Source organism: Pteropus medius, unplaced genomic scaffold (assembly GCF_902729225.1).
Source record: "Pteropus medius unplaced genomic scaffold, Ma_sr-lr_union100, whole genome shotgun sequence".
Taxonomy (NCBI): Eukaryota; Metazoa; Chordata; class Mammalia; order Chiroptera; family Pteropodidae; genus Pteropus; species Pteropus medius.
In genome coordinates, this window is record NW_024354502.1 from 29,160,405 (window position 1) to 29,185,824 (window position 25,420).

General features: G+C 31.1%; 1 protein-coding gene and 1 pseudogene across 1 annotated transcript in view; both read right to left on the bottom strand.

Annotated features, from left to right (window-relative positions):
• ADAM2 (ADAM metallopeptidase domain 2) overlaps positions 1 to 25,420 on the bottom strand; it is a 93,685-nt gene that overhangs the window by 19,547 nt on the left and 48,718 nt on the right. Inside the window, exons 12-16 of the mRNA XM_039853574.1 lie at positions 23,357 to 23,537; positions 21,560 to 21,658; positions 21,252 to 21,447; positions 12,102 to 12,207; positions 3,972 to 4,155 (exon numbers count right to left, since the gene is read on the bottom strand). Coding sequence (XP_039709508.1) covers positions 3,972 to 4,155; positions 12,102 to 12,207; positions 21,252 to 21,447; positions 21,560 to 21,658; positions 23,357 to 23,537 — 766 coding nt within the window. The remainder of the gene's footprint in view (positions 1 to 3,971; positions 4,156 to 12,101; positions 12,208 to 21,251; positions 21,448 to 21,559; positions 21,659 to 23,356; positions 23,538 to 25,420) is intronic.
• On the bottom strand, positions 13,471 to 13,589 carry LOC120595820 (uncharacterized; annotated as a pseudogene).

The window sequence follows — 25,420 nt, forward strand, 5'->3', positions numbered from 1 at the left end:
CAGACTTTAATTTAGAATTCACTTCATGCATATTCTATATTATTTTGAATTTATTAGTCACAACGCATACTGTTGAGGCTTTTCTTCATCCTCAAAGTCAGTTACTGTAGCCATGAATTTGCAAAGTAGAATTAAGTGATATTTATAAAATTTTCTAAGTCAACGTTGCCACAATTGTTGGTTGATAGCCTACATGATGGTTTTCTAGAGGGTCATGTTCAATTTTTAAGTATCAAAAGCACATCAGGAAGGATTATTCTTTATTACTGTCTTTGTATAAAAACTATAATGATTTAACAAGATTTTTTAAAAAGAAAAATATTTTAAAACATTTATAAAATATAAAGTTTTGAAAGTTATACATATGTTTTCCTCTCTTCTGTTTAACTAGATACATATGACTTATAAGCTCTGTCTCTATATTTTTTAATTAATTAATTAATTAATTATTTTATGGTGACATTGGTTAATGAAATCTGGTACGTTTCAGCTGTACATTTTAACAGTAAGGCATACATATATTTACATTACGTGTTCATCTCCCACAGTTAGAATTCTTGTTGTCACTACATACATGACTCCTTTTACCCCATCTACCTTCCCCCTCCTCCTTACCCTCTGGTAACCACTAGTCTATCCACGAGTCTCTGCTTGTTTGTCCTGTTCATTTGTTGCTTTTAGGTTTGTATCCCACATATAAGTGATATGTAAATTTCAATTTTTTTCTGTCTGGCTTATTTCACTTAGCATGATTATCCTGAGATCCATCCATGTTGTCGCAAACAACAGTATTTCATCTCTTCTTATAGCTGAGTAATATTCCATTGTATATATGTACCACAGCTTCTTTATCCAATCATCTATCATAGGATACTTTGGTTGTGTCCATGTTACAAAGTTTTTTAAATGGTTGAATTTTTATATGAGAATTTGGAGATAATTTTTCTTTTGTTTACTTTTTTTACTTCTGAATTTTTAAGTGAAAATTAGTAAAGTTAGATTGTGGTAGAACTTTATAATATATGATAAATATTTCCATAATTATTGGGTTAAAATAATGTACTTTATTTTATTTTTTATTACAGTTATTGGGGTGACTTTGGTCAATAAATCATATAATTTTCAAGTGTACGATTCAATAATATATCATATGTATGATGTATTGTGTGTTCACCATCCAAAGTTAAATTTCCTTTTGTTACCATATATTTGAACCACTTTACCCCTATCTACCTCCCACCTCCCCATCTTCCCTCTGGTAATCACTATTCTGCTGTCCAGTCCCTGAGTCTCTGTTTGTCATATTTGTTTGTTGTTTCCAGTTTTGTATTTCACATATAAGTGAAATCATATAGTTTTCAACTGTTTCTGTCTGACTTGTTTTGCTTACATGATAATCTCAAGATTCATCCATATTGTTGCAAATGGCAATACTTTGTCTTTTCTTATGGCTGAGTAATTGTATATATATATACTACATCTTTATCCAATTATCTATTGAAGGACACTTCATTTCTTTCCATGTCTTGATCACTATGAATAATGCTGTTATGAATATCGAAGTGCATATATCTTGTGGGTAAATGTTTTAAACTTTTTTGGGTAAATATTCAGAAGAGGGATTGCTGGGTAATATAGTTACTCTATTCCTAATTTTTTGAGGAACTTCCATACAATTTTCCATAGTGACTATACCAATTTACATTCCCACCAGAAGTGTATAAGGATTTCTTTTTCTCAACAACCTCTCCAACACTTTTTATTACTTGCCCTGTTGATGATAGTCATTGTAACAGGTGTGAGGTGGTATCTCATTGTGGTTTTGATTTGCATTTCCCTAATAGCTAGTGAAGTTGAGCATCTTTTTATATGCCTGTTGGCCATTTGTATATCTTCCTCGGAGAAGTGTCTATTCAGGACCTCTGCCTATTTTTAATTGGATTTTTAAAAAATTGTTGAGTTGTATAAGTTCTTAATATATTTTGGATTTAGGCCCTTATTGAAGGCATTGTTTGCAGACATCTTGCATTCAGATGGTTGCCTCTTTGTCTTGCTGATAGTTTCTTTTGCTGTGCAGCATCTTTTTAGTTTGATATAGTCCCATTCACTTACTTTTTTTATTTAATTCCCTTGTCTGTGAGGTCATATTAATAAAATTCTCTCTAAATCCAGGTCCATGCATTTAGTGCCTATGTTTTCTTCTATGGAATTTATTGCTTTGTGTCTTATATTTAAGTCTCTGATTCATTTTGAGTTAATTTTGGTATATGGTGACAGATAGTAGTCTAGTTTTATTCTTTTGCATGTAGCATTCCAATTTTCCCTGTACCATTTATTAAAGAGCTTTCTCCATTGTATGTTCTTGACTTCTTTGTTGATAATTATTTGCCTATGCATAGAGGAGTTCTTTTCTGGACTCTCGATTGTGTTCCATTGGTTTGTGTGTCCGTTTTTCAGCAAGCCAATACCATGTTGTTTTGATTTTTATCACTTTGTAGTATAATTTGAAGTGTGGCAGAGTGATGCTTCCAGCCATATTCTTTTTTATAAGAATGGCTTGATTATTTGGCATCTTTTGTGCTTCCATACAAATCCGATGATTTTTTTGTTCTATTTTTTTTTAAATGTTGTTGGGATTTTGATGGGGATTGCATTATATCTGTATAATGCTTTGGGTATTAAGGTCATTTTAACTATGTTGGTTCTTACAATCCATGAAAGCAAAATATATTTACATTTCTTTGCGTCTTCTACAGACTCTTTTAATAATGTCTTATAGTTTTCAGAGTATAGATCCTTCATATGCTTCATTAGGTTTATTTCTAGGTATTTTATTTTTTTTGTTGCAATTGTAAAAGAAATTTTTTTCTCCTTTTCTTTTTCTGATAATTCATTGTTAGTGTATAGGAATGCTATAAATTTTTGTACATTATTTTTGTCTCCAGCAAGTTTACTGTATTTGTTTATTGTTTCTAATAGTTTTTCATTGGAATCTTTAGAGTTTTTCATATAAAGAATCATGTCATCTGCAAAAAGTGACAATTTGACTTTTTTATTTCCTATTTGGATGACTTTTATTTTTTTCTTTTGTCTGATTGCTCTAGCTAGCACTTCCAACATTATATTGAATAATAGTGATGACAGCACAGCCTTGTCTTGTTCCTGATCTTAGAGAGCAGATTTTTAGTTTTTCACCATTAAGTATGATGTTAGCTTAGAGTTTGTTGCCTATAGACTTTATATTAAAGTATTTTCCTTCTATACCTGTTATTTTGTTCATATGGGTATGCATTAATCAATTCATGTATGTTAAACCATCCCTGTATTTATGTATATGTACATCAGTAAATATATTTCATAGAGGAAAAATCTAGAAAGACATCAAATGTTAATAAATATCTGTATGTACTATGGAATGATAAAAGAACAAAATCAGATAAGAGGATCGGATATTCTTTTAAAAATATATAGTTAGTATAGCTAGATAAGCATCTGTATTTGTCTATATATGTATATAAATAAGAAGTTCATATAGGGTTCATAAAAATAGAAAGAGTAGTTATAGTTCAGATATGTGCCTTCAATTAATTTTTTCTTTATTCTGTGTGTTCTTTATTATGTTCATCACTAAAATCGACATGTTATTTTAACAACTATTTTAAAGTAATTATATCATAATTCATGACATCAGAAGTACTCTGTGTAATATAATTTATTAAGACACAGTAAATGAATAATATGATTCTTAATTCACTGAATATACATAATTTCTATGAAAAAAGCCAATAAACTATTCATGATGATATTATCTATGCATGGATGAAAATTATATTATTTTTCTTCTTAAGCTTTTTTCTTATTTAAAAATTTTTCAACATTTTTATTTTTGAAATTAAATGTGCACTTAAATTATGCACTTAAAAACATACTATAAATATTAGAAAGTCATTTGAGAATAAAAGACTACATACCTTATTTTCACCACAAACTGTTCCATCTTTTATCCACATTTTTGAATTATCCATGTGACTAGATGAATACTCCACTGAGACGCAGATTTGTCCATTTATGTTAGAATAGAAAATAGTGGTATCTGGAATATCAATTAAACGTTCTCTTTCATATTTACATATTAATTTTCCACACAGCCGATCCCTATAATTTACCAATAAATTAAAATCAATCATTTTAAATTACAGATAAATATTATAATATCATTTCTAAAGCAAGAAGATTTAAATAAAACATTGAATTTTTAAAAAATGTATGCAATTAATGGTGAAACGCCAAAAAAAAAAATGAGGGCCTCGCTTGCATTGTAAATAATAACTGAACATTTTAATAATTATAAATTACTTCCTAGTTAGCCTGATAACTTTTTTTTTGGTAATAATCCCTTCACTCTTTTTTTGATTCTTAGACATAAGCAATTTCCAGTTTATTCTATACTAAAAAATTAGTAAAGTCAATTTAACTATCAGTCTTATTGGGTTTCTTTTTCAGTTTTTCAAACATAATACTCTCAGCATTATGTATCTAAAACTGACAAGACTTTGAGACCCACACTTAAGAAATATTATGTGCAATAAATATTAAAATAAAACCACTAAAATATATCATAATGAAAGTAATTTGAAAATAGAAATGCATTAATAACAAAAAATAATAATAAAACTGAAAGTTGACTTTCCAACAGAAACGATGGAAATCAGAAGATTATTGAATGACAGATTCAAAGGCTAAACAAACTGCCTACTGTCTTCCCACTCTATATGCAGAGGCAATATCTTTTAAAACGAATATAGCATTTTCAGATGATAATTAAGAAAATTTACCACCAGCAGTCCTGGACTAAAGAAAATGTAAATTGAGTTTTTTATATTGAAGGAATTTTATCCTAGATGTCGGATTATAAAAATACAGAATACATATAGCTTTAATTTGATTGAGGATGTTTCTTTCTATTTCTATTTAGATGAGAGTGTTTATCATGGGTTGTTGTTAGATTTTGTGATAAATTAGATACAATATAAAGAAAATTGTGTAGATAAATCTAAATAAGGAGACTGTGTCAGACAGAAGATATAGTAAGTCATCTACCCCTCAAAATAAGTATAAAACTGGAAAAATTTGTCAAGACAGCCATTTGAGGGCTAGGTAACTGATCAAAAGTAAACAACAAATTGAGAAGCATTTATGAAAAGCTGCTATAAAATCAAGTAAAAATCAAGTCGTGGTCTTGCCTGAGTCGGCTCCCATGCCTGTCATTTTACCAGGGCACAGCTGGCCTTGAAAACCAATAGATTTAATGCCAGAAAGGTTGTTCTTGATTTGATGCAGAGGACAAAAATATCTCACTCAGCAGCACTCTGAGTAAAAGTATTAAATTTGGTAGGGAACGAATGTAAAACTAGCATCACTGTTAACCCAAAGTTGAGGTCTCAGTTGGGGTTAGTGATAGACAAGCCAGAAATTAAAAGTGCAATCCTGGAAATGATAGCTTCACAAATGGTGGTGATAAACTGTCCTTATATTACATTCCTAAGTGACTGAAAGACTACATGAGTATGCTAAGAAGACTTAAGAAAGACTGATGGGAAGTAACACCAGAGGAAACTAAATTTGCCTAAATCCAAATGTGTTCCCCAATTCTCAAACAGAGACAACACACACACACACACACACACACACACACACACACACACACACGCACACACTCACACACCAACAGCCAGATGGCTTCAGCGGTGAATACTATTAAAAATATAAAGAAAAAACAATACCAATTCTATACAAACTTTATAGAAAATGTGAAGAATACAACACTTTGCAACTTATTCTATGAGGCAAGTATTATCCTGTTATCCAAGCCACTCAAAGACATCACAATATAATGAACATAGATGCACAAATCCTTAACAAAATATTAGCAAACCAAACATAGAATTACATAAAATAATTATACACCACGATTAAATGAAAAGTAACTAAGAATGCAAAATTGAGTTAATATAAAAAAGATTCTAATGTGTAGAATATAAAGGAAAAGCACATAATCACAGAAAAAGCATTTCATAAAATCCAGTACTAATCCATGATAAATACTCTCAGCTAACTAGGAATAAAAAGAAAATTCCACAATTTGATAGAGGTTTATGTGCAATATTGTGGTTAAAGTTGAAAGATTGAATGCTATCACCTTTCAATCAACAAGACAAACACTTCTGCTTTCATGACTTTTATGCAATAAGGCAAAGACTTCTGAGGTATTATACCAAAGCCATGATCCGTAAAAAAAAAAATGAATAATTAGAATTTCATCAAAATTAAAATATTTTGTTCCGCAAAATATGTCATCAATGAAAGAAAGCTAAAGAATAGCCAAGAGAAAATATTTACAATTCACATGTATGATTAAAAATGTGTTCTGAATACATAAACTACTTTTACAATTCAATAATAACAAAAAACTCAATTTAAAAATGGACTCAGATTTGTCAAGACATTTCAGCAAAGAAGATATGCAAATGCCTAATAATTACATGAAAGAATGATCATTTCATAAGTCAATAGGTAATTGCAAATTAAAATCAGAATGACATAGTTTTTTTGCATGGTGGAAAAAAAATGCAAGCAAAAAATGTTGTGAAAATGTTAAATGTTGGTGAGAATGTAGAAAAGCTGGAACTCTCATACATTGTAATGGAAATGTAAAATGATACAATCACTCTGGAAAATATTTAGGCAGATTCTTGAAATGTTAAACGTGTACTTGCCATATGACCCAGCAATTCCACTTCTAAGCACGCATCCAAGTGAAATGAAAAGTATATATCTACACAGAGACTTGCACCTTTATCATTTGTTATATTCCAAGAGAAACAAATACATAGCTTTACAAAACAAAAAAGGAAACAGAATTCTACACAAGAATGTTCACAGCAGCATTATTTTAATAGTCCCAAATGAGAGACATTATAAATGCCCATCGACTGATTATGATTAAATGAATGATTAAGTAAAACGTATATTCATACCATATAATATTACTCAGCAATGAGTTTTAAACTACTGATATATGCTACAAAATGAATGAACATCAAACACATTATGATAAGTAAAAGAAACCAGACAAAAAATGATATCTTGTATCATTTTTCTTACATAAAATTTCCAGAAAAAGCAAATTGTGTAGACAAGAAGGTCACTGGTTGCTTGGTGCTGAGATCAGAAGTAAGGATTAATTACAAATGGCACAAAGGAAAATTTAAAGTGATTCTGGATTCTGGTGATTTTTGTACTTCTATAAATTTATGACAAGGTAAATAAACTATCCCTTTAAAATGTATTACTTTTCAGCAGAGCAATTGATATTTAAAAAACTGTTAGAAAATTGCATAAGAGCTCCTACATAAAGAATTTGCAAGTCATTTGTTCTGTCATTATAAGAAAACGCTGAACAAACTGATATCAATAACTTTTTTGGACTCATCAGGGAACTGAGGCTGCAGAGAAAGAATCTGGAAAGCTAAGTACACACAGAAACAGAAAATATAGGACCTGCAAATTGTTCACCTGCAATTTGCCACTGAACTACATAAGCCACTAGGAATATTTAAATAACAATTTGGACAGATTGCTGGAAACCAAGAGTAGACAAACATGAGATAAAAAGCTCCTAAGGAGTACAGTCATAAGGCACCATCATATTTTTACCTGCCTTTTTTCCAGGACCACTATTACAAACCCTATCTGTGAAAGCTCTCCGTATAAATTTTGCAGGAGAAAGAGAAGAATAACTATTGTTAAACCTTCCCAGGCCCTTCTTCCCAACAAATGCTTAACCTCCCTTTGGAAGAACTTAATCAGAGAGCAATTTTGGAATATTATCTCTAGCTGGAGAAAGACAATTCTATCTACTCTAGCCAACTACACTCTTCTTGTCTCACCTAAAGAAAATAATAATAAAGTCATAGTCAATAATTGAGAAAGGTTTAAGAAAATAGGTTGGGTATGTTGTAATTATTGCAGGAACTAGGGGATGGGAGCACGGTATGGAAAGCTCTGTACCTGGAGGAGCAACAGAAACACTTCTGAAAGCCACATCTCTGAAATATAGGCACATTAAGAAGACTGAGGCTTATATGAAAACTAGAGAAAATCCCCTCCCCACACCCTACCACAGTACTAATACATAGGAACAATAAAAGTGACTTATAACTGAAAGAGCTACAAGACATATACTTCTTCTAAGGAGGAGAATGAAGGAAAGATCGGTTCTAAGAGTGGAGGAAGAAATTACCCTATTAGAGCAATATGAAGATTCTGGTGCCTATAGCTACAAAACACATTAGACACAGTGCATCTCCTAAACAGGTTAACATAAATTCTCACAATAAAGGCTTATTTACCTCAGTGTCTATTATGCTATATAGTATGCCTACATTTCAAAAAAAAAAAAAATAATAAAGTACAAGTATGTGAAAAGGCAAGAAAAAAACACAGTCTAAAGAGCATCAGAACGAAATCAAATATAAAACTGATGTTAGGATTATTAGACATCAAATTTAAAATAACTATGATTAAGATTTTGGAAGCTCTAAAGGCAAAAATGTCAACATGGAAGACCAGAGAGGAAATATTAGCAGAGATATGGAAACTATAAGATTCAACAATAAGAATTGAAATGAAATGATAACAAAACAACAATAACAAAAAAGTAACAGAGGTGAAGAATAGCTTCCAAAGGCTTATCAATAAAACACAATCAAAACTGCAGAAGAAAGACTCAGTGAACTTAATAGAAGCTTCCTAAAGTGAAACACAATTATAATAAGTAATGATAAAAAAAAAAACCCAAAATTAAAAACTATGGAAAAAAATGAAAAAGTGTAACATCTTCTTAATAAGAACAGCAGCAGTAGAAAGAGAATGGGGCAGAATAAATACTTAAAAAAATAATGGCCAATATCTCTCCAAAATTATTAACATACATGAAGCCACACATGCAAGAGATAGAGAAACCAAGCAGGATAAAGACCAAAGCAAAAACTACCCACAAAAATATCATATTCAAACTAAAGAAAGCTGAAGTCAATGGGAAAATCTTGAAGGCAACTAAGGCTTCTAGTGGTATACTTTTTAGAGGAACAAGGATAAGAATTACAGCAGACTTTTCATCAAAAAACATGAGTGAAGCTACTGTGACTTCTGGAACCTGGAGCAATCTCACAAAGACCTCAAAGCTGAAGAGAGAAGGGTTGGAGGAAAGCTCAGAGACTGAAGGCAGACATTCTTCAGGGGTTGAAGAAAGACTAGAATTCAATATATTCATTCCTTTGCTATTGAGCAGTTTTGAAATTAGCTGCTAGCCACGTACGGTTATGGAATATTTTAGATATGGCTAGTCGGAACTGGCATATCTAATAAGCATGAAATAAACACCAGATTTCAGAGACCCAATACGAAAAAAAATGATGTAAAATGTCTCATTCATAATTTCTATATTGACTACATGTTAAATAATAATTTAGAAATATTAGGTTAAATAAACTTCATTATTCAAAGTTAAAAAGAACATGCAATTAAGAAGAGAGTGAAGGAAAGTTTTAAGTGTTAAAAGAAAAAGAAATGCTAACTCAGAATTTTGTGTCTAGTGAAATTATCCCCTAAAAGTTAGAATAAAAATTTTCTCAAAAAAACTGATAGAATTCTTTGCCAGCAGATCTGTCTTATAAGAAATGTTAAATAAAGTTCTTCAGACAGAACAAAAATGATATAGGTCAGAAATTGGATCTACATAAAGGAAGAGCATCAGAAAATGAATAAATAAAAGTATGTTATTTTTATTTTTCTTATTTTTAATTGAGCTAAAATATAACTCTCTACTTAAAGCAATAATACAAAGACTATATTGAGTGGTTATAGAATATGTATAAATAAAATGAATAACAGCATTTTATTTCACAAACAATTAGATGGAAGAATTGGGATACTAAAAACCCTCATTACAAATAAAGCACTGTACTGTTATTTGAAGGTAAATTATTACTGTGTCATATATTGTTATGTTAAGATAGAAGATATGAGTCTAACTATATCAATAAGCACTTTTTACGGAAATGGTCTAGACAACCAATTAAAGGCCTGACATTGTCAGAGTAAATGAAAACATGACCCAAGGTTTGTTTAACATCTGAAAATTAATTAATGTAATATACTATATTAATAGAATAATAGACAAAAACCATAAATCATGACAATAGATGAAAAACATTTGAAAAAAAATACAACCACCATTCAAGATGAAAACTCTATGAAGCAGGAATACAGAGAAACTTTCCCAATCAGGTAAAGAACATCAATAAAAAATCTACAGGTAACAGTAAACTTAATGGTGAAAGGCTGATTTTTTCCCATAAAATTGGAAATTAGCAAGTTTCTCTTATTTCTCCACTTATATTTTAACATTTTAACAGTTATGTATACACTGTAATCATGTAAGAAAAACAAGTTAAAGGCATCCCAATTAGAAAAGAATAATAAGACTTTGTTTGCAGATGATATGATCTTGGGCATGGAAATGCTAAGTAATTGACATACCAAAACCCAAACTAAAACAAAACAACAACAACAACAAACAACAACAACAAAATAGAATTTAGGAAAGCCACATAATATGAAAGATCAATATAAAATGTTATTTACATTTTCATTATTACTATTATAATATTGAACAATGTGAAAATAAAATTTAGAAAAGCATTCTATTTATAATAGTTTTAAAAATAAAATGTTTATAAATATATTTAATAAAATAAATGCAACACTTGAACACTGAAAACTAATATACCTACCTGAGAAAAATTAAAGCTGATTGAAATAAACTGAGACAGCTATATTTATCAAGTGAGAACCCAATATTGTTAAGATGGCAATTCAACACACACACACACACACACACACACTACAAATGCATGTAGAACTGATAAAAGCTAAGGAGTAAGGTCTATGAATTCACCAGTGCCAATTTCCTGGTTTTGATAGTGTACTACATATAAGAAATATTTGATATAAGTCATGTAATATGTTGCCATTTGGGGAAACCAGCTGAAGGGTGTATGGGCCCTCTGTATGCTCTCTATATTATTTTGTAACTTCTGGTATAACTCAATGGTAGGAAGACTAAACCATTCTAAATATAATGAAAGAAATCGAACAGATTCATCAGATAAGAAGATACACACCTTGACAAGAAAACATAAAAAAATACTAAAAATAATTATTAATTAGATAAATTAAAATTAAAGCAAAAATAATTTACAACTAGAATGGCTAAAATAAAATAAAATAAAATAAAATAAAATAAAATAAAATAAAATAAAACAGACTAACAATACCAGGTAGTAACACATTGTGGAGAAACAAGTACTCTTGGATTCTGCTAGAGTGAATGTAAAATTACACAGCTGCTTTGGAAAACACTTTGTCAGTTTCTTAGAATTTATACGACTCATCTACTATACTCTTTTGTATCTACTCAACATAATGAAACTATATCTCACTATAAAGACCCAATCTTGAAAGTTTATATAGCAGGTTTATTCATAAAAGCCAAAAAAAATGCACCACATTATTGACCATTGATAACTAAATGGATAAACTAATTGCATTGTGTTGTATAATTTTCAGTGATATTTAGAATTATTTAGCAATAAAAAACTAATATAAGAACAATCTATTTGAATCTCAAAAATTATCCTTGGTATATTAAGTGTGATACAAAAAATGCATACTGTAGGAGTTCATTTATAGGACGTTTTGGACAGACTACACTCATCTATCATCATTGAGATAAGAACACAGGTTGTATGGGGTAGTGATTGGAAAAAATATGCTTGCATAATGGAAATATTATTCAAGTTGTATACTTAAAGTACATTCAATTATTAGTTTATGTACATTAAAAAAATAAATCCAAGAAAAGAGATTCAAAAGAGTTTTTATGTACTCTATCTTTAGTATGCTACATATAAACTTATCTGGTGGTATTCTAACATTTAAGGCAATAAATATAATTTCTCGGATTTTATTAAGCATACTTAGCGTTACACATTTTGTATCCTGAAGGACTTGAACCACAGTTTCCAGATCTATCAGTTATAGAATTAAGGTATTCAAAACACTCTTGAGAACCCACGGTTGTACCTAAAAGAAAAGTGTCGTTAGTCATATTAAACTTATATTAATTTAAAATAATTAATAAATACATTTAAAATTCTAAAATGGCTTAAAATATACTGCACAAAATAAGATTATAATATAGAATTGAAAATAAAAAATAGGTTAAGATCACACAAAACCAATTCAATGAAATATTTAGAAATTGAAAGAACTCTTGTTTACTATCCAGATATCTTAGATTTAAACATGTTATGCAGTTTGTCTTCTAATTTTTAATAAATCTAGAAATACATATCTATAAATATGTAAGAAACTTTTTTTTAAATTGAATTCTTGGTCACTAATCTGTGTTTGCATAAATGTCTTTTCAAGTCAAACTACTCAACTAATACCTTGCTTTTTCATCATAATTTTCTCAGAAAAAAAAAAATCTTGGAGCCACAATTGATATATTTTCACAATCGCTAGCCAGTTCATACACATAATATGTTTAATTCTCATACAAGTCAACCTACTTAACTAGTAGTTTACTTATCATAACCTTCCATCAGTTCTACTGTAGTTGAAGAATGAAGCCAAAACACTCGATAAGAAGATTTAACCACTGCATTGTGATGCTGAAAACAAAAAGTGACGCACTATAAGAGGAGCCCCAGTGGACACATCAAGATTTCAGTAGAAACTCCTAGAGGCAGTAGTGAATGAAAAACAAGAGGTTGATTTTTGTCTTAGAAGTTGTTTGCAAGCCTAGTATGGGTGAGAAGTCAAAATCATTTGCTTAGCTAGGGAAGCAGGCAATTGCTGATGGAGATAAAAATAAGCCAAAGTCAGAAGATCTTTCATAGCTATAGTGACAAATTTAGGTACTCAAGGGGCCTCAACATATAGTTTATTTTCTCCTCAAGGCTTGTTCCTGCTTCTAAACACGTGAAAAGCAGGAGATTAAAATGTAAAGAGACACTTCTATAAAGCAGTGCAGATTTTTCTGCAGTTTCTGTGCTCTGGTTACGTATCTGCCAGGGAAAGGGGTCTCAGTATATATACCAATTTTCAGTTAAAAACCTTGGAGAATTATGCCCTGAAAACAAGAGTAACTACACATAGACTGAACATTATCTAAACTCTGCCCAAATCTTAACAAATATCAGCTTCTGATTTCATTAAAGTGATTAGTCTCTTATTTCACATACCTAACAGAAGACAAAGACACTTTATAGTAATATCTATACAAAAGAAGCATTTAGACTGAAAACGAGGGTGGTTTTTCTTTTGCCTTTTTTTTCTTTATGCCTACAGCATCTGGTATTCTTAGGTGGTCTCCTATCCAAATATTAACTAGGCCCAACCCTGCTTAGCTTCCGAGATCAGATGAGATTGGGCACGTTCAGGGTGGCATGGCTGTAGGAAAACAGGGTTTTTCAAAGGCAAAAATTGAAGATGGAGAAAAATGTTTAACTGGAAATATGTCTATCTAAAATGCCATTCAATAAAGAATACAAAAATTTAAAACAATCTATCTTTTTTAAATAATTAAGAGAACTATGGTACATATATATTAAAACATACATCTAAAGCTTACAGTAATCCTTTCCAGAGACCTCACAGCATGGGTTCTGTCTTCATGCTCTCACTCTGCCAAGCTCCAGAATATCAGTATCTTCCAGTGGGGTACTTTTATACATATCTGGTGCCCTGGTTTTTAGGTCAGGTTCTCCATTTTTTGTGGCTGCTACCCAAGAGATGCCTGTAGATCAATCACCTGGCTCTGGTGGACAGGGAGTGTTGCATTTTTGAGTTCCATAGGATGGTAACAATCAGAGAGATAGTTCTTGACTGGCTACCACCCTCAAGGCACTGCATAGACATGCTGAGTCTCTCTGTGAATGAGACCTCTATGCTTGTCCTGGAGCTTTGGCCTGAGGGGAAGGCATCTGGTTTGGTATACATCTAGAGCCATATTGATGTACTCTTAGGGAATGAAGGACACGTAGACATCATCTTTGAGCTCTCCTCCCTTTGTCTCACTTCAGCTCTCCAGTATGTCCCAGAAAAGAGATTTTATCCTCAGAATCACATAAGCCAATTCCTTGTAATAAATCTTGATAGGTAAATAGATGATAGGTAGATAGATGGTAGATGGTAGATGATAGATGATAGATGATAGATAGATAGATAGATAGACAGATAGATAGATAGATAGATAGATAGATAGATAGATAGATTTACATACATACACATACAAAGAGAAAGAGAAAGAAGAATTATATGTCCTACAGATTTTGTTTCTCTGGTGGAATTCTGACTCAAACAATTGTTAAGACAAAGGGATCTGTGATGTTTTAATTTGAGAATATTTTTATCTCTTCTCAGTGGCATGAGAGCAAAAAGCCAGCAGCCTTACAGCTAATGACCTATTTTGAGCTATGCTAAAAGAACTATATTCAGAGCACATAGTTGACTTTTGTCAACTTTTCAATAATGAATAAAACAAATAGAAGACCAACAAGGAAATACAAAATTAGAACACTACAAGCAAACTAGACATAACATGTATATATAAAACACTATCCAACAATAGCAGAATATCTGGTCTTCTCCATGCATTTGAAAATTCTTTAAGAGAGACCAAGAAAATTTAAATAAACCGAGAGATTAAGATCATACAAATCACGTTCTCTGAATATAATGGAATTGAATTAAAACTCAATAATACAAGTACATAAGGAAAATGCAAAAATGTGGAAATTAAAGAACACATTCCTAAATAACCAAAGCATCAAAGAAAAATATTTCATAGGAAATTAGTAAATACTTTGAGATAAATAGAAATAAAAATATGACATGCAAAAATTTATACGAAACTGAAAATTGTTCTTAGAAATGTTTAACTGTAAATGCTTAAATTAGGAAAGAAGAAAGATTTAAAATCAACAACCTAGAATTCCATCTTAAGATACTGAAAAGAGGAGTATTCTAAACATAAAGCAAACAGAAGGAAAGAAATAATAGGGATTATAGCAGAAAACAGTAAAACAGACAATAAACAGATGATAGAGAAAATTAATAAAAACAAAATTTATTTTTTTGAAAAGATCAACAAAATGATAAACTTAAATTATTAATCAGAAAGTTTCCCGCAATAAAAATCCTTAGTACAATGGCTTCACTGGTGAATTCCGCAAAAATTTCAAACAATTAATACAATGCATCACAAATTCTTTCGAAAAATATGTGTAGGAAGTACTTTCTGATTCATTCAATGAGACTTGATACTTAAACAACCCAAAGACATTTCAAGAAAGAAAATTTGAGAATATCCCTCATAAATGTAGACCTAACTCTCAAAAAATCTATAAATACTCTATGAATACTAATTTTTAAAAAACCAACAAAATACTAATAAACTGAATTCTAGATCATATTAAGAGCACTGTACAGCATTATCAAGTGAGATTTATTCCTGAAATGCAAGGATGGTTCAAAGTACAAAAATAAATCAATGTCATACACCAAAATAGAATAAAAGGGGGAAAAAACACCATGTTTCATGTCGATTGACACAGAAAAAGCATTTGACAAAATTTAATACCTTTTTAATGATAAAAACACTCAACTAATGAGTAGAAGAAAAATAACTAAATATGATAAAGACCATTTATAAAAAAAACACAATTAAAATAATAGTGGTGAATGACCGAAAGCTTTTACTTTGTGATAAAGAACATGTCAAGGATGCCAGCTTTTGTCCTTTCTATTTAATGCAGTATGGAAGTCCTAATTAGAGCAACTGGAAAATAAAAAGAAATAATAAGCATGCATATTGGAATGAAAAAAGTAAAATTATCTCTGTTCACAGTATCTATGATCTTATATATATAGAAACACTAAAGATTTTACACACACACACACAGAAACACAAACACACTCACACATACACACAAACTAGTTAGAACTAATAAATTCAGTTAAGTTTCAGGAAACAAAATTAACACATGAAAATCAGTTGTATCTATATATTAGCAGTGAAGAATTATAAAAGGAAATTAAATAAACAATTTCATTTACATATCAAAAAGAAAAAAATATGTAAGGAGTAAAACTGATTAAGGAAGTGAAAAACTTATACAACGAAACCCACAACATGTGACTGAAAGAAATTAAAGAAATTAAATGGAAAGACATCCCATGATTACAGGTTGGAAGACTAAATATTATGATAACAATTATTACCCAAAGTAATCTACAGCTTCAATGAAAACCTTATCAATATACCAACAATGTGTTTTTGCAGAAATAGAAAAACCCATTCTAAAATTCATATGGAATCTCAAGGGACCTCAAATAGCCCAAACCATCCTGAAAATGGAGCTCAAAGTTGGTGGTCTCAAATTTTCTAATTTCATTTTTAAATTAAATTTATTGGGGTAACCTTGGTTAATAAAATTATATAGGTTTCAAGTGTACAATTCAACAGATCATATATGTATTGCTTTATGTGTTCACCACCCAAATATAAATTTCCTTCTGTCACCATATATTTGACCCCCTGTACCTTTATCTACTTCCCCCTGATTTCAAACTTACCACAAAAGCTATAATATTCAAAACAATGCAGTACTGGCATAAAGACAGATACACACACACACACACACACACACACACACACACCCCAATGGAATAAAATAGAGATTCCAGAACTAAATTATTGCATATATGGCCTAATAATTTTTGAGAAGGGTTGCAAAACCATTTAATGGTAAAGGACAGTCTTTGAACTACTGGTGTTGAGAAAACTGGATATCCATATGCAAAAAAATAAAGTTGAACCTTTATTTTATACAAAAATCAACTTGAAATTGATCGAATACCTAAATGTAAGAGCTGAAACTATAAAACTGTTAGAATAAAATACAGAGGAACGCTTGCTTGTGCATGGCTGGTGGGGATGTAAAATGGTGCAGCTGCTATGGAAAACAATGTCAGTTCCTCAAAAAAAGATTTTTGGCATTGGATTTGGTAATCACTTCTTGGATATGATACCAAAAGCACAGGCAAGAAAAGAAAGAGATCAAAATTAAAAAACAAACAAACAAACAAACTTTTGTTTATGAAAATCAGTAGAGTAAAGTTAATACATAGAACAGGAGAAAACATTTTAAAATCATATATATGAAAGGGGTTAATATCTGGAATATACAAAGAACTTGTACAACTCAGCAACAAAAAACAACCAATTAAAATTGGGCAAAACACCTGAACAGACATTTCTCCAAAGAAGATGTACAAAATAGCCAATAAGCACATTGAGAGACGCTCAGCATTATTAATCAGTAGGGAAATGCAAATCAAAACCACAATGAGATACGCTCTCACACCCACTGAGATATTTATGATCACAAAAACAGAATATAATTAGTGTTGGCAAAGATGTACAGAAATTAAAACTCTTGAATATGGCTGGTGGGGATGTAAAATGGTGCAGCTGCTATGGGAAACAGTAAGGCAGTTCCTCAAAAAATTAAAAATTGAGTTAGCATATGATCCAGCAATTCCACTTCTGGTATATACACAAAAGAATTAAAGGTAGAGACTTGAATCATATCTCTACACCCATGTTCAAAGCAGCATTATTCACAATATCCAAAAGGTGGAAGTAACCAAAGTGTTCATCAACAGATAAGTGGATAAGCAAAATATGGTATATACATACAGTAAAATATTATCCAATTCTAAAAGGAAGGAAATTTTGACTTATGCATGTAATTAAATTATGCTAAATGAAATAGGCAATCACAAAAGGACAGATACTGTATGCTTCCATTTATGTGAGATAACTAGAATAAACATTTTCACAGAGACAGAAAGATTGGTGTTTACCAGGGGATGGGGATGGGTGAGTTATTATCTAATGGGGCAGGGTTTCAGTTTGGGAAATTGAAAATTGTTTTGGAGATGGATGATGGTGATGTTTGCAAAATAATATGAATGCATTTAATGAATTTAAGAAAAATACTTTTTGTAATAGCATCAAAAAATAAATTTAACATAACTGTAAAGCTTGTACACTGATAATTAAAAAGCTATAAAATATTTCATTAAAATAAATTAAGTAAGATCCAAATAATTGGAAATACATCTCATGCTCAAGTGTTAGAAGCCTTAATGTAGTTGATATAACATTACACCTCAAATAGATATGCTGATTCGACACAATTGCTATAAAAATTCCAGCTGCCTTTTTTGACGACATTAACAAGTTGATTCTAAAATTCAAGAATTTCAAGAGACCCATGATACCCAAAATAATTTTTGAAAGAAGAAAAAAGTTGGATTACGCACATTTCCTGTTTTCAAAACAAACTGATTTCAAAACAAACTACAAAGCTACAGTAATCAAGACAGTGTGCTACTGTCAGAAACATACAGACACGTAGATCAAAGGAATAGAAGTGAGAGTCCAAAAATAAACCCTTACTTTTACCGTCAAATGAGTTTTCATCAGAGGTGCCAAGTCATATGGGGGGATAATCATCTTTTCAATAGTGATGCTGAAACAGCTGTATATCCATATGCTAAAGATTTAAGTTGGTAGCATTTCTCACACCATAAACAAAAATTAACTCAAAATAGATTACAGACTCACATTTAAGAGAGAGAGCTATAAAATTCCTAGGGGAAAGAAAAGGAAAAGAAAACAGATAGAGAGCCTTTCAAGTATTTATCATCTCTTCAGTGAAATTTGGCCAGGGATAAATATATCCTTTTTAGAGAATCTCAAAACAGGCTCCTAGCCTACTAATACAGGCACTTCAAAATACAGCAAAAGCTTTTAGAAGGTTAAGATTTTCTTGGCAAATTCTTCCACCATTTGGTCTTTGATCATCTTGTGATTTCAAGGAAATTTATAAGGCCTTTTTAATAATTGTGACCTAATCGACCAAGTTCCTGAGCAGTTTCAGAGCTCTGAAATGCCTCGTGATAAAAAATAGTTTATGGTTTTGATAGTCTTTAATTCCAACTGCTAAAACTTTTCTATTTTATCTTGGTTTTCTGGTAGATTCTCTGCCCAAGGCAAGCCTGAACTTCAACTTTTGGAATCTGAAAATGTTCCTAGCAACATAATTGACTGACAGTTGTCCTGAGGTATGCAAAGTTTCTCTCCTGTGGAATTTAAACCATTACTCTGTCTTTGGTTTCACCATACTCTAAAGCCTTTAAAAATATCATTAATGAAATGTGTCTTGATTTTCATAGTAATTTTCTAATAGTTGCATCTGTCACTAGTTGTTACATCTTTTCCTTAAATTTATTATTTAATACAGGTCTTATATTTGATGTGATTGCTAAATATTTATATGTAAATAAACTATCATAATATTTGTTTTCCTATTCCATGTTCTTTTTTTTTTTTACTCTTGCTTGAGGGTTAATCAATTATTTTTATTGCTTTTGCTTTTCCCCTTTATTAGCTTTTAGTTTCACATTATTTCATTATTCTTATGAATACTTGACTTATGCCAAATTTTAATTTCTCTCTGTGCTGCATTTTATTGGAATGATTGAGTTTTGTTTGTTTTTCTGGTAAAACTTTTTCTATTTTTGTTCTAGAGGTTAGCATTTTTAACATATTAATAGCTTCATTTCATATTATCCTTTATCTTTTAAAGTTATTTATTATATATCTTTATCTTTTATATTTTAAAAGGTATGTATATTAATCAGCAATGACTTTTACTAATTTCTATTATTATTTCTTCTTGCTTAATTCTTTTTCCTGGTTTAGTTTTCCTTATTTTGGACATCTTTCACAAACAATTCTACAGAGATGAATTTGGAAAGCAAATTATATGAGTTCAAATGCTTTGATATACTTTCCCCTTTTTTGTATCTATTATGTTTACACTGGAGTAAACATAATAGATACAAATTTTCTCAATTCTATCTGCCAGCTTAAACAGAAGTTCTACCTTTTTAGTGATTTAACTATGTTAACTTATTTTTAAACTTTAATCAGTTTACCTTTCAATTCATGATCTTCTTCCCCTCTCTCTCGATAGATAGATAGATAGATAGATAGATAGATAGATAGATAGATAGATAGATATAGATAGACCAACCAACAGAAAAGACCCACCTACAGACCACAGACAGACAGACAGACAGACTGACCAACGGGCCGACCAACCAATCAACGGACAGATAGATATAGAAATAGCTGTCTTTCTTCAAAATTTCCTCACTATATTTCCAAATAACCCACTCTCGAGAGAGAGCGCTTTTTCACTCCATAAGTTTCTTTCCTGTGTCTTTGTATTGCTTTTCTTCAAAGCAATAGTCATTATTATTGTATGTTCACTTTGGAAGTTGATAATCACTTTCGAACTTCTTTTTACACAGAAACTAGAGTAAGCATTGCTGTGTTCCAGTTGAGACACAATTGACCCACCTGGCTATTTCTACACATATCCTAAATATTTTCTCTATTAATTGCTTTTGATTCCTCTGATATAGACATGAAATACTATTGCCATTGCTGCTGTTTCTATCTTCTTCAGCAAATGATTCCGTATATGTTTCATATTGTAGCTTTCCTTTTTGTTTTCAACATCAATGAACATCATATTTCAAAGATTTTATTGTTACTGGATTTTTCAGAGTCTTCTTTGAGATTTTCATGAGTCATCCTTGTAGCTTCCTTCTATAAATGTATGCATCTGTCTTTGTGTGTTTGCAGGTGTAGTTTAAATTGTATTCATATGCCAGCTTATATTTATGACCCTTTTAATGTCTATAGGCATATATATTTATTCTATATTGATTGAGAAAACTGTGGATCTCAGAGATTTTGAATCTTTCTCTTTATTATTTTGTAAAAATAATTCAGAATTTTAATCCCAAACAACTTGTATGATTTTTCCTTACAGTATTCCTCTTCTCTTTCTGTAATTCTTTAAAATATTTATACTAAAATTACTTTATTTAAAAAAAATCACAATTATATATTAATATCTATTTCTTTTCATTTTCTAAAACAGTGTATATATGGGAAATCAAATTAAAATAAATACCTTCACCAAATATCTCTACACATTGCTTTTTCCCACTCACACACGAACCATCCAGACAGAGCCATTGCTCTTCTCCACATGGATAACCATTATGAATAAAAACATTATCTTGACATGATGCAGATGATCCATTGCAAAATTCAGGGAGATCACATTCATCCGAGGAAGCTCTGCATGTGTCTCCTTTTGCTTTGAACTGATGGGATAAGGTAAATTAAATTGAATAAAGTAGACTGTGAATACATAAATATTATAAAGAATGATAACTTTACTGATGTAGGTAATAGAGAAATTGTAAGACAACTTACTTGACAATTTTCACAGCAGTCTCCACTATCACAAGTGTTACCTTGTTTTAGTACACATGCAGTACTACCACAGCATGTGTCTGGCAGAGCTTCACATTCCTTAAAGGAAAATCAAATGCTTTTAAGTATCTTCCAACTTTTATTTACATTGGGTAGATATTTTAATAATGACAACATATAATATGTTATATATATTATATATACTTTTGATAGATGCTTACTTTACATGTTGGCAAGCAGAAAAAAATAAACCAACAGAAATTTATTAGTTACCTACAATGTGACAGACCATGTTTTTTATATCCCTCGAGTAGGTTTGAATATATTGGTAGTGATATTTTATGAAACAGTGGAGTCCACCAAAGCTGACATGAGGATCTCTGGCTCTTGTAGACAGAGATAATTAAGTATAAAACATGAAATAAAAATTATGACTTAACAATTTCATTATAGTTATTAGTTCTTGCTCATCCTTTATGAATCTACTACATAATAATTCTGTAACTTTTATGAGATTCAAAGTTTTCTTTTCATTTTCTAAAAATGAAGAGCTAAAAAATGATCTTTCTTAGCATGACAAATTATCACCTCAATATTACTTACTCATATTTTATGATGACCTGTTTTAAGTTATAATTTGTTTATACCAGTGATTCTGTGTTTTTTTTTTCTAATTCTATTATTAGGCTTAATAAAAGCAACAGATAAGAAAGGAGAATGCTAGAGAGATGAAGACTCTCTCTCTCTCTCTCTCTCTCTCACACACACACACACACACACACACACTTTAAAAATTTCCAGAGATTTGAAATAGAGTTAATTGGGCCAAAAGTTTTAATAAGTTACACTAAAATAAATCATAGATTTCAGTAGTCTTACTATGAGTTATAACATGATACTTACTAGGGCACACTAAATTTGCAGTGTTTTCCAGAACTTTTTTGCCTAATCTATGTCATTGTTATTGCTATCCATATGGAATTCCAGAGGGTTGAGTTATATAACAGGAATTTAGGACTCAATTATATGACATTTAATAGAGCTGAGATGCACTACTGTCAATTTTTATTAGAAATTGTTAAGGTGTTTCCGTTTAGACCCAAACAAGCAAAAACAAGTGGGTGTTGGGGAATATTTCCTCATAATAAAAGCACATCACCAAACTAGGTATCTAAAAACATACTTTTCATGTCAGGGACGGTACACATGAATGACCTTAGCTAATACAGTGGGGAACTCTGAACTCCATTCATGTCTTCTTTATTCTCTCGGGTTCATACCACTCACTATGAGTCTCTCTCTCTCCCTCACTGCATTCCCTTTAATTCTACTCTTTCTACCTACCTCTGATCTAGCAGCTTTTTCTAAGATTTCTGTGGGTTCAGAAACTGACTTTTATATATTATGTATGGTACAAATCTTTTTGACTCAAATATCGACCTGGATTAAAATATTCAAAGCCAGAATGTGCCTTTGTTTTCTTCCTTAGTTGTTAAAGTTTTATATCTATCTTTCTGAATGGCAGAGGATTTTAGGTTAAGAAGAAATACTAGGGAAAAATACACTCAAGAGGGGAAATTTAAACCTTGAAAATCACTGTATGGATAATCTACAAACCATCAAATCTGTATACCAATATATAAGTGCACTCAGTGGTTAATTATAATCCCTATATGTCTTCTGAAGGTTTTTGTTAAAAAATTAGATTGATAAATTATGAAAATTGGCAGAGTAGTACTATAAGAATTAATAATTTTTATGTAATTCTGGTATGTATTCTTTTAAATTAGTACCAACCTCCTGAGTCCCACAGTCACATTGTTCTCCTTCTTCCACTTGTTTATTACCACAAACCGCAGCTTTATATGATGGATCTAAACGTGGCTGATTTTGAAGACACTGGGATTTTGGCTTTGAAATAAAATGTGCAAAATCTTCCATGCTGCAGTTACTAAAAATCTTCACACCACTGGAATGACTAAAAATATGTCAAACATCAAATTTTATGTAGTGTTGCTTCCATAAACTGCCTAGTCTTGGAATAAAGCTATTTAATAGCATTCCACAACAGACAAAATGTTCAACTTTGTTAGGTTCAAACTTGCATATAGTAGGTCAATTATATAAGAATGTATATTAAATATTTTTAGTAGAAATAAATACCTAATCAACAAAATTTTATTGGTTTTTATATTACACTTATCTGTAACACTGCTTTCTCTTGTAGCACCTACCTCACAGAGTGATTCATCTCTGTTTCACTTGTTGCTTCCTTTTCCTCTTATGGTTTCTTTTTTAAAAAACTTAAGTTTATTGAGGTGACACTGGTAAATAAAATTACATAGTTTTCAAATGTACATTTCAATAATGATCTGTATATGCATTATGTGTCCATAACCCAAAGTCAAATCTCCTGTCATCATATATTTGACCCCCCTCCTTACTCTTTGGTAACCACTAAACTGTTGTCTATGTTTATAAGTTTTTGTTTGTCTTGTTTGTTGTTTCCAATTTTATAGACCACATATAAGTTTTGAAGTCATGTGGCTCTCAACTATTTGTCTGACTTATTTCTCTTAACATGATAATCTCAAGATTTTGAGATTATCAAATCTCAAAATCTAAATATCATAATACCTTTGTATTGACTAAAGATTTTGTTTTTTCCTTCTTTATATTTTTCCTAGGTGATCTTATCTATTATAGATTTTAAAATACACCAATACCTGACAACTCAACTATTTATTTTTCTAACTCAAACTTATCACTTAAACTCCAGAGTCCAAAATGCAATACTTTATTCACTGTTTACACAAAGATAATTTTCTAAGCACACATCTAACATACCACTCCCTTACTACTCTGTATTTCCTTAGCAACATTTTTGTTTCAAAATATTTATCAACAAGTTGAATATTATTGATTGACTGATTATCTTGTCCTACTAGTTTTTTAACTCTAGGAGAAAAGGCATTCTGATTGTTTTGTTCATTAGTACAGAGTTAAGAGCTAAATGATTATTTTTAAAAAATGAATAGAGTGAAGGATTAAAGAAATACAAATTAGAGTGACATCAAAAACATGGCAGAGTGAAAGATGTCCCCAGATCTCTCCCCTTGAAACAACAATAAACTGAACATCTAAAACTCAACACATAAAAAACACATAAACTGCACACCAGCACGTCTGAGTGTGGGATCTGTGCATAAGAGCTACCACAGGTCAGAATCTCTGGTGTCGGAGGGTGGACTGGGAGAAACAAAGCAGCTGCCTCTCACAGCCACTGGAGCTCCCTATAGGAGGTGATGGAGGGAAGAAGGTGCGGTGAGGTCCCTGAACAGCCCTGCCTGGGAGTGCTGAGAACTCTATGCAGCCAGAGGCAGTGTCCAGTCATCAGGGCAGAAGGCAGAGAAACGGGGATGGCAGAAAAGTGGGGATGGCAAAGAAACAACAGTAGATTTTTACCAGTGTGGTTGAAAAAACGAGGCTAAGCCACAGCCCCCATCCCCCAACCCAGAGGGCCACTCCCCCCATACTCTCCACAGAGTCCCAGGAAATCTGAGCAAATGTTACCGAAACTGTCACTAACAATGACAGGAACTGAGACTGAGGGTAGCAAGCATGATTAAACATCTATAAAGACTTTATATAAAGCAGAGATCCAGGAGGCTTAGACGCCACCTACTGGAAACCAATAGAAAAACAACTTCTTTGCAACAGACTAAAGACTATTATATAATAAAGCTCCTTTCTGGAAAAAAAAAAAATCAGAATACACTTGAATTAATGCCCAGGCAGAGAAATAGTCCATTAAATACCACGAGCAACCAAGGTGACAAGAAATCTCAAAAAGAAAGAGAA